At 42.6% G+C, this 13,778-nt stretch overlaps 1 protein-coding gene across 14 annotated transcripts in view; it reads left to right on the top strand.

Moving 5' to 3' along the window:
• Positions 1 to 13,778, top strand: part of PPFIBP1 (PPFIA binding protein 1) — a 113,243-nt gene that overhangs the window by 94,108 nt on the left and 5,357 nt on the right. For 7 of the 14 annotated variants that reach the window (XM_071733220.1, XM_071733219.1, XM_071733222.1 and 4 more), the window contains 12 exons: positions 640 to 693; positions 1,787 to 1,847; positions 2,865 to 2,894; positions 4,020 to 4,191; positions 5,722 to 5,754; positions 8,008 to 8,149; positions 8,418 to 8,546; positions 9,186 to 9,336; positions 10,524 to 10,635; positions 10,769 to 10,857; positions 12,367 to 12,489; positions 13,419 to 13,544. In XM_071733220.1, coding sequence (XP_071589321.1) covers positions 640 to 693; positions 1,787 to 1,847; positions 2,865 to 2,894; positions 4,020 to 4,191; positions 5,722 to 5,754; positions 8,008 to 8,149; positions 8,418 to 8,546; positions 9,186 to 9,336; positions 10,524 to 10,635; positions 10,769 to 10,857; positions 12,367 to 12,489; positions 13,419 to 13,544 — 1,222 coding nt within the window. The remainder of the gene's footprint in view (positions 1 to 639; positions 694 to 1,786; positions 1,848 to 2,864; positions 2,895 to 4,019; positions 4,192 to 5,721; positions 5,755 to 8,007; positions 8,150 to 8,417; positions 8,547 to 9,185; positions 9,337 to 10,523; positions 10,636 to 10,768; positions 10,858 to 12,366; positions 12,490 to 13,418; positions 13,545 to 13,778) is intronic. The other 7 variants (XM_071733227.1, XM_071733221.1, XM_071733224.1 and 4 more) reach the window with 1 other exon arrangement.

Genomic DNA, 13,778 nt, shown 5'->3' on the forward strand with positions numbered 1-13,778 from the left:
GTGTCCAAATCCCACCACTCCTAAATACTCCCTTAACAAGTATCAAATAGTAAGAATACAAGGGCAAGGAAATCTCGTTGGGTTTGATCTCAATGTGAAAAATCAGTGCAAGCACAAGTTGATGTGTGCCTTCTCCAGTTCCAGTCAAGGAAAACATCATATCCAGAAGAATAGCTTTGCTTGGTTTCTGCTTTGCTGTGCCTCCTGCAGCTTTAGGCATGACCATCAGGCATTTCATCTGTGTCCCATCTTGGAAAACCCCGACAGGCTGCAAACCTGTAGCAAAATGGTTGGCACTGTGAGTAACTCACAGGCAGATAGCAACCTCCACTTCTCAGTGCTGCTGCAGACCCTGCACATGCTGTAACCTTTGCATTTATTTAAACTGAATAGTACAGTATTGGCACCAACATACAGTGTGAAATGTCTTTCCTGGAGCTCTTGAGTTTACCTTTGTCCTTTATCTTTTACCAAACTTGCTACTGTAGAGGGGAGAATTTGACATGTATTAGTAACATAACAGTTGAAGTGAATCAGGATTAAAGCAGGATGAGATTCTAGCATTTCTGTATCAGCAGGGTATTTGGATGGGATCACCAAATGCTTTCCTTTTTACATCTTTTTTTTAAATTTTCATAGTGAAGGAAGATCAACAGGCTCCTCCCCAGAAACTCAGCTGTGTGATAGTCCAGTGTAAGTACCATAATAAAAGTGTTTGGGAGACGTTTATATTTGCGTGTTGACTTGAAACACCCTTTGCAGTATTTTACATACATCTGTCAACTAATTCTATCCAAGAGAATTGTTAGGGTTAGGTAGTTTTCTGCTCATGTCCTGTATTTTTGTGATCCTTATTTTCCAGTGCTTTATCTGTGCGCATGTGCAGTTAATTTCTTTTACAACGTGAAGCCATGTAAAACTGTGTTGTAGACTGTCGATATACTTTGAAATTTACAATTTTCTGTAGTACATGCTCACATGATTTGCTCTTTTGGTAGCAGGGGAAAGGACTATGATGAGAAAATAATTCTAACTTCTGCCACACAGCCATATTCCCTTAGGGAAGTCAGTGGCGTCATTTATGAGCTCAAAGTTGAGTCAAAGTGATTTGTTAGTAAGGAGCCTAACTCAACAGGGCTTGTCTGGTACAAAGTGTGAAAATCAGCAGCTGGTTTTATTTTGAATGACTTAGGCAATGCCACGAGAATATTCCCAAAGTTAAATTCTACTCCCTTTATGTTTTACTCTTAATTTATACCTGGCTGTGAGAAAAACTTTAACAGTAACATAGTTTTCAACCAGATTTAAGTATACTAGACTAAATCTCACCAGCATTTGGGGGATATCTGGTCTGAAATGGAAAATGTAACTGCAGATAAAATATTAAAACACACATGCTTGGCTTCTTTAAGTATTAAATTAGTCAGAAGCCTATTGCTAAAAATACTGTTTTTCATAGCTTTTGTTTATATCACTTCCTTTGCCTGTGTAATTTCTGCTTGCGCTTCTGAAAATATGTTAATCAAGAAGCCAAAAATAACTAAAGGTGGGCATCATGTCACTGAACATTAGCAGCACTAATTATGATGTGGAAGTTCTTACAGTGCCTCATCAGACTGTGTGGGCTCTGATTAGTGCACTGATTGCCTTAATTCAAAATGTCTTTGGTTTTGATATACCACATCACATATTATAATGCTTTCTTTAAAGCTGATTCCTTAGAGTGTGTTTATCTTAGCAACTTTAAGTCCAATAACTTGGTTTGGTTTTTGTGTCTGTGTTTCAGAACTTCTCCACTGCAGAAGTCCAGCAGTCTGAGCAGTTTGAGAAAAGAGACATCTGAAGTGGTTAGTTTGGTCTCTTGCTTCTTCCCGTCCTCTTAGAAATAGGGGTGATATCTCTGTTGTGGCAGTGACCCTGCAGATGCTCGGGTGCTCTGAGTCAGAGTAGGACTTCTCATGTCATATGTTGGCAATGGGCACATACATGTGACATCTTATAGATTTCATTATCGGAGAAAATCTGTCCTTGAAAATGCAGGGTTTGGTTTGGTTTGGTTTTTTCGGGTGAGACATTTACCTGAGAGTCTTCATGGGGTATTTTATTAATTTATATGCTGCTCTGTTTCAAGACAAGAAGAAAATTAAGTCCCACTAGCACCTGGGTTTAAGGCTAATAATACTGGAAGACCCTGTAATTACTGCAGTCTGGGTGACTATATGTTATAGGTGGTCAGGAAACACAATACTGAGCCTTTGTACATCTGTTCAGTTTAGGTCTTTCTAGAAATGACCAAAAGCAGCTAACCTATAACAATGTCATCAAATCAGGGCAATTCCTCTGCTCTTTTTTGACAGCTTAAACTGCTAAAATCTCCTAAGTTCTCTGATACCCAAGCTGCTGAGCTGTGTTGTCAGGACTGGAAATGTAACCAGAACTTTAAGATGAAAGCTGGAGTTCATGGGTTAGGGTTGGTTTGGACAACCAAGGAGTGGAGGCTGTGGATATTTTATCTACTTGGCTTCTCCCCTGTTTGATTTCTGCTTTGGGTGCCCTCAACCAAGTGTGTCCATTAGTGCCTGAACAGACCACATGTGGCTAATTATGTACATGGCTAATCCTTTACAAAGTAAACTGAAACAACTGTACTTTCATGTCAGCTCACCGACTTCAAAGAAAGTAAGAATTAATCTGTATGAAATACAGCTCTGAAGCAGTTTATTTTGTAGGTGTGGGTGTGGGGGGTGGTGGAGAACCCTGGGAAGGGTATTTCAGTCAGAATTCTGTTCAGGGTAACCGTAATGAATTGAATACTGGCTATAATAAACCATGGGGTTTTCAATGTCTTAATCTTTCCCAAACAGGACAGAGACCCTGCACAGAAGCCAGCAGAGGTAACGTGTGTGTGAGCACTCCTGTATGTGCGTGGAGAAACAGAGTGAGCAGGTGTTGAAAGGCTGGGTAGTGTGGAATTGCAGCATGCAGTTCCAGAGGGGGAATAGCAGACCTGCAGACAAGATAGCAAGGGGTATCTGATGGTTGTCAGCATCGCTTCAGTGTCAGGTTTATAGTGTCTCACACGTTCTTGTCTTCTCACACATGGGTTGTTTTTCCGTCTGGTTGAGCATAAGGTTGCCTTCTAAGCTAATGTTTCCACTACATGTTCTGCCACTAGATAATTAGCAAAGCTAACCATTAAGTATTTTGCTGACTGTGTAATTACCTTTGATTAGTGTCTTAGTGTCACTTCAGAAACCTTTGGCTTTCCAAATTGTCTTCTGTGAGTAGCAGTTGTGTTCCTAAAAAGACTGTTATTGCAGAACAGTTACCCTATGGTACTGTATGGCCACATTTTGCATGCAATGATTATTACCTATAGGAAGACCTGGGCAGAGATGAAGGATTTCTGTTCTTCTTTTAAATAGGCAGTGACACAACCAGCAAGGTTAAAACTACTGCTTTAAAATGGCTAACTGATGTGTCTGGTGTCTGTCCTGGCATTTCTGTTCCTTGTCTTGTACTTAATATCGTCTCAGCTTTGGCAGTGGGACATGGTCATCCATTAATACTGAACTTACAGAGCAGTGATATACAAAAAGAGCTGTCTGACACTTGGCATAAAACTGCTGTACTGTGGGGGGTCTCCTCTCTTTGCTTCCCACTGCCCCTATAGCTACCTGTTGGGTAGAGAGTAATACTGGAAAGCTGGGAAGGTTCAAAGCCTTCCAGGACTGTATTTTTGCTTTTCCTATACTGTAAGCCAGCCTTGCAGAATCTGAGAAAGAGATTAAAGAAGTCATGTTGCTCTTAGATAGTAGTGATAGTAATCCTGGATCCTGAACATACTCGAATTAATATCTTGTATATGTTTTCCTTTACACCATGTAAAAACATTCTGTTTGCTTCTAGTAATAAATGAGAAGGACTCTCCAGATTATCTCTCAGTGGTCACTTTGCAGTCTTTCTCAGAAGTCCTTTTGCAGCTCCCTAATATTGAATCTTTATTTCCTAACAAACAGGTTAAACCTCCTGTGGAAGGTAATAATTTTGCAACGCTCCCTCCAAAGTCTCCTTCTCATGGTGGCACAGGTGAAGAGGATACTTTTGGTACCCGCAAAGCCAGATCTTCATTTGGACGAGGCTTTTTCAAGATAAAAAATAACAAGAGGACTGCAAGTGCCCCCAATCTGGGTAAGTATCGTGCACCTGCGTGCAGATACTGTGTATTTTGAAGGGTCTTAACAACAGCAAGAAGTCCTAAGAAGCATGAAGGCCAGTCTTAATCTCACAGTGACTTCGAGGCACTTTTTTTCAGTAGAACATTTGAAAAATATTGAACAGCAACAAAGAAACAAACAAACAAAAAACAAAAAAACCCAAACAAACAAACAAACAAAAAAAACCCAGGAAAAATCCTCACTGATGTAATGGAGTATTTGATCCATTTTGGCATTTGCTGTGATATCTCCCATAGGACCTTGTAGTGGATTGCTGCTGTTTTGAAATGTTAGCTGTCTAGTGGTAGTTCACACATGGGATTTGTTTGGTTTTGGTTTTGTTTTCCTGGCTTCATCCTTGGTTTATCTTTCATAAGATTTTCAGATGTGCTTGGATTTTCAGGTATGAGGCAGCAGCACTCAGTCTTCCTTTTTATTTTGTATGTATTTAAGCAGCCTTGCAAAGGGGATGGTGGCAACAGGAACAGGACTGACAAGTTATTCAAGCTCATGTTCAAGGTGATTTTTTGATTTGTGATGGAGGGGGGTGTTGTGCATGTGGCAAAGAAATAAGCAAAATGTTCTGCTTAATGCAGAAGTCACTGTTGCCACCAACTGGAATCCTACTTTAATTCACTGCTCTGCTATAGCAGTGTTCCACTGTTCCAGTTCAAGCATTGAGTCCGTGCATCAGATCTACTGCAATTCATCTAAGTTTTTGGCTTTATTTTGTTTTTTCCTTTGGTTTAGGAATTTAGCTCTGGTTTTCAGAAGCCTGAGAGCCTTTTTCGTGCTTTGTTGGACAGAAGTCTCCTGCTGCTCCTTACCCAAAGACAATTTTAGACTTTAGTCCAAAGAAGTAGCATACCTACGCATTTGTTATATGTTGCCCTTATTTACCTGTAACATATAGAGTGAGAGCTTGCTAGTGTACTTGGAATAGATGTGCAGTCTATTCTGAGGACTGGACTCTTTCCTGTGGTTTATTTCATGTGTGCTTTTGTGTAATCACTTGTTTCATCCTGAAACTCTTTGGTCTAAGGAAGTGAAGTACTTGTGGCTGTCAAAACGGACTGGAAGAGGGTCCTGTGAATTTGAGTGAGTTACTTAAGTTATCCAGATTTCAGTGCTCCCATCTGTAAATCTGGTGTCCAGGTACTTGTCACCTCACAGGAGCCTTCGTGAGTCACCTACCCGATGTGTCATGGAGCAAGTAACCTCCCTGCATCAAAGCGACTGTGGTGCTATTTGACCCACTCCACTACAGAGCTCTATGGCATTTCTGTTTTCTGAAGGGCGGGGGATTGATTATCAATGAATTTGGTAATCCTAATCTCCGTGTGAATTCAGTGTTGTGTGTAGCGCATGTGTTTCATGTACCTCCCTCCTTTTGTCTTGTATTTTGTTGATGATGTAAGTTTTGAACTGTGTTTTACCTTGTCCCTCTGCGTGTTCTCTCCCGTTGTGCTGCGTGTGGTTATGTGCGTTGTTTGGATATCTGAAGATCGCAGTCGAAGTGCAAGTGCACCTACTTTAGGTATAGTAATCCTGCATGTCTTGCCTGTGCCAGCTCTGCGTTGTGACTGCTGCTAACAGCTGGCTATGGCCACACACTTTTAAAACAAGAACTAGGCACCAGAGCTCTGCATCACAAGTTTTGTCCATCGCTAAAAGGAGTTTTCATGTAACATCTGCCCCCTGCTAAAAGTCGGCTGCGCCATTTATCAGTAACTGCTACTAATGAGAGAGATTGCGGGTTTATTTGCAGAGACCTTTGGAGTAATTTTGAGGACAAAGTTACCCACAGACAGAGGTAGCAGGTGAGAATGAGGAGTATTTTAAATATTGGAGGCACCTTTGTGCTGTCATCTGTCTTGGAGCCCCTGGAAGAGCTTAGAGGGTGGCAAAGCAAGGAATGAGTTCTGTTTGCCAAGCGTTCACTTGAAGGAAGTTCTGGGGGGGGGAACAATATGTAATTCCTCTGCTAAGAAGTAGTAATATTTATTCTATAATCAAATGAGAAATAATTGCAGCAGGTGAGGATGGAGCCATTCGCCTGGTAAAAACTAGTCTTGTGATGTGAGAGTTCCCTGGATTGTTCTGGTAAGGGCAGGTATAACTTGCAGGGTCCTGCCTGAGCAAGCGGAGCTGTGTCAGTCATGGTGGTTGTATAGCTGATGGATGTGCCCCTTGCTGATGAAAGGACCAAGTGTTCTGGGTCCTCCCTGTTTCCAGCGTGGCCCCTTAAAGGTCAGGGTTGTGTCAGTGCATGAAGGGGGAGCAAGTTACAAGGAGCAAATGTTGCAATACCCGCAAATCTCTGCTACTAATGCACCCAAACTTTTTTTTGGTATTCTCTCTCTACAATGCTGTTTAAATGTGTTTTTTCTAAGCTAGCACTTTTTCTTACACAAGCAAAGCAGAAACCACAAATGCAAAAGCCTGGTTTGATGTTAATGCTGTCGCTCACTGGCAGGATCCCCCTGTTCCATAGTGGTCAAACTAAAGTGCCCAGAAATCCATCTTTTCTATGACCTTACTACTTCATTACAAGGTTTAACATCTAAAGCATTGGTGAAAAATGGGGCATGTATTCTGTCTGAATCATGTAAACTTTGCCCAGCAGAAAGATACACTGGTGAAGCCTTCAGTTCTTTGCTGCTCATGGCACCTTGTGGCCACCTCAGTGTTAACTCTGTGGCCACATGTCCCAGCAATATGTGCCCTGCCTTGATTTGTGTAAGTTGTTTGTTTTCCCCCTGGAAGTCTGAGAGTCCATTTGCAAAAAACAAATGGTGGTCATCTAATTACCTATGTTAAAAGATGGTAAAAATGGTTACAGGCCTGACTGTCAGCCTGCTGCAGGCTGCCTTGCCAGGGCTGCTTCATCTGAGCAGGCTCATGCTCTCACTGTTCCTCAGCAACTAAGTGGCAAACTCCACATGGTAGTTTTATCCAGCTGTCTGGTACTTGCTGGCACCTCTCTGCTTACATAGCCTAGTAGATACTGCAATTGTTTGTTTTGATCTTAAAATAGTTTTCTTCTTTGTTAGTTTAACTTTTGTGATAGCTTCCCTTTTGAGGACAGGAGCCCTCAGGTTTTTTGTCATAGAAAACAACAGCTAAAGGTCAAAGATTTAATGCTTTTAGAGTGGGTGGTAATGGGTAGGGTCTCTAATCAGAGATGCTTAGTGTACCACTTGAAGACCTAGTTCAGACACAGTTTAAACTCCATGGTGTTTCTCTGCAGAAGAACAAAATATTTGCAGAAGTGAGGGGAAGAGGGCACTCCTCCTGGGGCAGTTCTTGTTAGTTGCTGGAATTTCCTGGATGGAGAACTTACAGAGTACTGCAGGTTATTAGGAAAGATGCCTGCAGGGAAATTACTTGTTTTTCTGTGCTTGGAGGACTCCTGGTTTGGTTCCCTGCTACAGCACTGAATTATTTCTGGGAATCCACATGCCTCAGCTCTGCCTGTGAAAGGACTGTAGGAGCACTCTCCAAGGAGGAGTGAACTTGAGATTTAATTCACTGATTGATTCACAAGGTGGTTTTTGTCCTCCTTGGATGCAAGACACTTAACTAGTGCAGAGTGTTGCCTTGGAGTGTTCCCAGTCAGACCCGTGAAGAAGGACCATGGGCTATATCCTGGATTTTCCCATCCCTCTTTGCCCCATTTTCTTAACATGGTGGCTCTCAATAATCTTAGCAAGAGTCATTTCCGAGTCCAGGAATGTGTCTGTACAGTCCTGCACAAGCTGATCTTGATGAGGCTTTTGTTTTCTAATAGCTGAAACAGAAAAGGGATCTGCAGATCACTTGGATCTGGCTGGCTTGCCCCCGCGCTCAAAAGAAACTGATGGTCTACAGATGATGCCACCTTCTCCAGATTCCAAGAAAAAGGCCAGGGGTATCAAGAAGTTATTTGGCAAGTAAGTGAAAGTTGAGAATTGACCATTCTCCAGAGCTGGGACTTGCATGGGGGGTTGCTGGGAACACATCTTCCCTTTTTCCTCTCTCCAGCCTGTGGCTTCATGGTTTTGCTGTCTTCAGAGCAGCACCTATCATGGCCTTTGAGAGAGCTAGCCACAGGTCCATGGGCTACAAACCCGATAGGAAATCTTGCCTAGATTGGTTGCAGTAGTAGCAGCATACGTTTTCTTTAGCTAAATGTGAATGTGCTTTCTTCCTTTAAACTAGACTTAAAAGAAGCCAGTCTACCACCTTCAACCCAGATGACATGTCCGAGACGGAGTTCAAAAGAGGAGGGACAAGAGCGACGGCGGGGCCACGGCTGGGCTGGTCCCGAGACCTGGGGCAGTCTCACAAGTAAGATTAGTGGTACAAAGTGTGCTGTTCCTCCCTCCCACACCCCCAGCAGCTCCAGTTGAGCATTGGGCCCAGAGGAGAAGCCCAGTGCCAAAATGAAATGTCCCCTCTCCTGGCAAATGGAAACCGATGGGTCCGGCATGTTTCCTCCTTCAAGAAATGGTCTTTGCAGGGTTGAGGTAGGTTTGGTGGTGGTGGGTCCTGCTGCTGAGCAGAGCCTTTCTTGCTCACAGCTTCACAGGAGTGAGGCTGTCCCTAGCAGGGTGTGAGCCCACACCTGGCAATGATAGGTATTCCTCTAGGATGTTTTCTGCTGCATTTCTGGGGATTAAAGGCTAAAGTAAAACATTGTCGTCTTTCTTCAGTTTTAGCCACCTATCAGCAGAGGTGGCTGGTTATTGTGATAGTGGCAGGAGATCAGCAGTGATCAGCAAGTCATGGTGTTGAGAGTTCAGAAGTAGAGGCACCTTCTTTCTCAGGAGGCCCATCTGACAGCCAAGAGTGATGCGTGTTCTCCCACAGAGATTGTTCCAGCTCCCATAAAACTCCCATGAGTTAGGCTTAGGTATTGGTTTCATCATTATGTATGAGAACAGGACATTTGAGGATTTGAGTCTTTTTTTGTGAAATCTTCTGTAGTGAGCTGGACATGCCATTTGCAAAGTGGACGAAAGAGCAGGTTTGCAACTGGCTCCAGGATCAAGGGCTGGGCTCTTACATTAATAATGGCAAACACTGGATACTGTCTGGGCAAACACTTCTGCAGGCTTCTCAGCAGGATCTGGAAAAGGTGAGAAATACTGTAAACACTGCTTTCAATTAAACTTATAAAAAATTGCTATTTCTGTGCATGTAAATAATGTCTGTAAGGTGCATCCAGTAAAAAAATGGTTTAATTAAAAAATTTTTGTCATCTGCAACAATGCCCATTTGTTTCTTTCTACTTGAAGTTTCGTAGAAAGGTAATGCTCTGTAAAGAAACTAGTAATTACAAATACGTGATTTAACTTCATTAAGCATGGACATATCAATCAGCTATGCCACTTTAAAATATGCAAAAATATGCCTCATTATCATACAGGTTTGTAGATTAATTAGTACTTGTGTATGGTGCAGTTATTCTATGCCTGTGTGAGAAAGGTGTAAAAACTTGTTTTGGTCTATATTTTCTGCACATTTTACAAAAAAAAGGAATGAGGACCTGTTCTATACAAAGACAATCAGTTTCTTTGTCTTAAATCATTATAGAATTGTTTGTTTTGTTTTCTAAAACTACAGGCATTTAAACATTTCATTCAATCTATGCCTTGAATCCACAGTCTCTTATAATATTTGAATTTTCAGCTTTTAAAAATCTCTGTCTTCACCAAAGAGTAACCTAATTCCAACTTGTAGTTATGCTACAACCAGAATAAGTGTGATATGGACATAGTGGCTTGTAATAGTGTTATCAGAGGTAATGTTAACTTGCAAGCACTGATGACAGTGTATATGGGACTGAAAAGATCCTGGAATGGCTGCACTTGCAACTAAAGTGGGGAACATGTTATTCATTTGGAAATATTAATCAATTTCAGTAACTGCTAGGGCCTTTATGTGTTCTTAAGTAAATAATTCTTTTAACCTTACCTCCTAAGTGAAATGGAAGGAAGTAATCCCATCAAGTATATTTTAAATGCCAATATTTTATATATTGTGCATTGTTTTAACCTGCTGTGATAATTTTGTGGTCAACATTTTCATACAGTTTGGAATCCACCATGTTTTGAAATAATTCTGCCACAGTGAGTGGGCTTTTCCCTGGTGATGAATATGTGTGAAAATGATGCTGATATTCAATAAGTAGGAAATATACCTGGCAAGTCACCAGCAAATGCTGTGTACTATGTGACTCTCTAAAACCATTTGTAATTCAGCAGAAGGAGAAATAAAATACAGTATTGTCTCTAGGTTTTGCTGTTTTCGTTCCTTTCACAGGAACTTGGAATAAAACACCCATTGCATCGAAAGAAGCTGCAGCTTGCCCTGCAGGCACTTGGGTCTGAAGAGGAGAACAATCACGGAAAACTGGATTACCACTGGGTTACCAGTAAGATTTTATTACATGCTGAAGCAGCAGCTTTAAATAGGGGTTCTTAATCATGGCTAATTTGGGGCTCAAAAAATGAGAAGAACACTAACTTGGCTGCCACACTCACATGAGTGTCTTGTCTCTGCCTTAGGGTGGTTGGATGACATTGGCCTCCCCCAGTATAAGACGCAGTTTGATGAAGGGAAGGTGGATGGTCGAATGCTCCATTACATGAGCGTGGTGAGTGAATGCTTTTTTTTTAACCTGGCATTTTTTTCGCGTTCTCAATTTCTCCAAACTTTCACATGCACTGCTGTACTTCTGGTTAGTTCACTACAGTCTAGGTGAGGCCAGAGAGATGCTTTCACTGTGATAGTTGTTCCATAGATATCAAATTCACATAATACCCCATAACCTCTCCAACCCAGCCTCCACGTACCTCTTTCTCCCTTTGGGTCAGTTCAGCAACCTTTTTTGCCCACTGCAGCACTAGATGTCATGCCCTACCATGCACTTCTGCAAACAGCCCTCACCCCTTCCTACATTCACCTCCTCTCAGCTGCCTCTAAGCCTTTCCCAGCAGCAGTCCCAGCCCCAAATGCACTCCCTGCCCATGTTATAAGAGGGAAGAGGGGTCCAGGCAACATCTGGCCCCAGGAGACAGTCAGCTGCAGCTGGGGAGGAGGCATCACCATTGCAAACTCTCCTTCTCTCAAGCCCTCCTGTGGGAGTATCCACTGGCCAAATCCCAGCTGGCCCCATGAGTGGGGTGCCTGAGGGGCTCTGTGGCTGCTTGGGGCAGCTCTGTGTTGCAGACAGCCATTTTCATGTCTATACAGGGAGAGCAGGAGTAGATAGACATCTCTTGGTGTCCACAAGAATTCAGGGCGATGGAGCATGGCAGTCTGACTTGCAGCTTTCTACAGCAGAAAGTCAGCACCTGCCTGGAGGAGCATTGACCATCTGTGCATTACTCTGGGCCTGTGTTAAAAGTTTTAAGAGGGACATAAAAGTGCCACATGGTCACCTCTGCACATGAGTTTTTCCGTGGATGACTGAATCTACTGAAAGATAAAGTTGGAATTTATTCCTGCTCGCTTTTGCATCATCACCATGGCTGCACCCATGTACACCTATGTTGTCTACCACAGTTACAGCCTTCTCTCCAACAGCTAAACATGTCTTATGGAATAATAATTTCAGAACTGGCCCATAAACTGGGTCTTCAAATTTTCGGGATGATTGTAGGAGGAAGGCTGAGGAGGGTCAGAGTGTCAGAGGCATCGCCATGGCAACAAGGATATGCCAGAATGCTGTATTTGTTTAAATGGCCCCTTGAAGCTTTACAGGTGTCCTGTGCTGGCCTAGTGCTAATAGCTGTAACCCAAGGAAAACAGACTGATGCTACTACCTACCTGCAAGTGTTTCCTCTATTCTTTCCAGCTTTAAACATACTGTCTTAAGGTGGAAGAGCAAACATAGGAAGCAAGAGCCCAGATTCATGCATGAGAAATGGGCAATCTTGTGCTTAACAGTTGTGTGTGACACTGATGTGCTCAGGCAGTATTTTTAAGTACACAAAAATGTGGAGATTCTGTGCTCACAGTCCATGCAGTTGGCCACTCATGTTAGAATCTTACCCCGGAATGCATCAGATGTGCCACAGTCTGAAGCAGTCTCTTCCTGTCAGGTACTGGTTACACCAAAAAGCATGTTTATGTTTGGTAACTCCTCTTTCCTCTTTGACAGGATGACTTGCTGTCTTTGAAAGTTGTCAGTGTCCTGCACCACCTCAGCATCAAAAGAGCCATTCAGGTTTTGAGGATAAATAACTTTGAGCCCAACTGCCTGCGCAGGAGGCCATCTGATGAGGTACTGCTTCAAGATGAAGCCGTGAAGGGGAATCCTCTAGGCTTTTTCCCCTAGTGTTTCTGATTATTCCTGCTCCACTCTCTCCTTCTCTCTCTTCCTTCCTATTACATTTCATTTTTTGTTTTCTTTTTCTCATGTTCTTCCAGCCTCATGCTTTGCTACTGCTACCTGGAACACCACTTTTTCCTCTACCTACCATCTCCCCAGACTCATGTCCCTTTTGCCAAATCTCCCATTTCTCTTCCTAACCAACAGCTGTCTGTTTGGCTCAGTCTCTGATGTGCTATCTGGCACATAAATCGTCTTGAACCGAGTACATTTTTGCTGTAAGTCCTGTGTAACTCTGGAAAATTGATGGCTGTGTCAAAAATTTTCTGTGTAAAAGGAGTCTGGCCCTGTTAGCCATCAGTTTGGTTTGGAAGCAGCGTATGCTGGATAAGGCAACAGCAGATGATGCAGCCCAGACTCTTGGATTTAGATTCATGGATTTAGATTCACAGTGTGTATCAGCAAGAAAAGTACAGCAGGTCATAGACCTAGCTAAATTTTTAGTTCTACTGGTAGAAATTGCACTTAGCCCTTGCACATAGCAGGATAATCAAATAAAAATGAAGCATAATACAGAACCTGCCCACTGTCCAGATGTTGTGGTTTAGGCCCCCACTAAAGGATAGGGAGGATAGGACCCCTACTGTGGGATAGGGAGGAGAAGATCCACCTGGTGGACATATCCACATCTCCACACTGGCATTGCTGCAAGACAGCTATCCAAAAAGGTTTGTTGTTTGATTTTTTTTTTTTTCCTTTTTTTCTCAAGTGCAAAGTGGGCTTGCATTTATTCAGGGCTGCAGAGGTTTGTTTCAGTGAAGACAGGGGGTGGGCAACTGAGTTGTGAAGGTTCCTTAACAGCCCGTTGCTCCTGTTCACAGAATAATGTCACAGCTTCTGAGGTGACCCAGTGGACCAATCATCGTGTGATGGAGTGGTTGCGCTCTGTTGATCTGGCAGAATATGCACCTAACCTGCGGGGGAGCGGGGTGCATGGGGGACTGATGGTAAGGCTCTAGGCTGGATTGTTCCACTTTATTAAAAAAAAAAAATTAAAATAAATGGCTGAGAATCACTAGAGCAAGGTTCTTTGCTGCACACACCTTACCTTCTTTTTCTGCGTAATAAGAAGTCGCTATAAAAATTTATTACCCTATAGTTTTAAGGACAGGAATGTCTTGGGTTGAATTAGTGTGGGCAGCAATGGGTTGGGTTACCTGTATTCCCCTCACAGTTTAATT

Source organism: Heliangelus exortis, chromosome 1 (genome assembly GCF_036169615.1).
Source record: "Heliangelus exortis chromosome 1, bHelExo1.hap1, whole genome shotgun sequence".
Lineage (NCBI taxonomy): Eukaryota > Metazoa > Chordata > Aves > Apodiformes > Trochilidae > Heliangelus > Heliangelus exortis.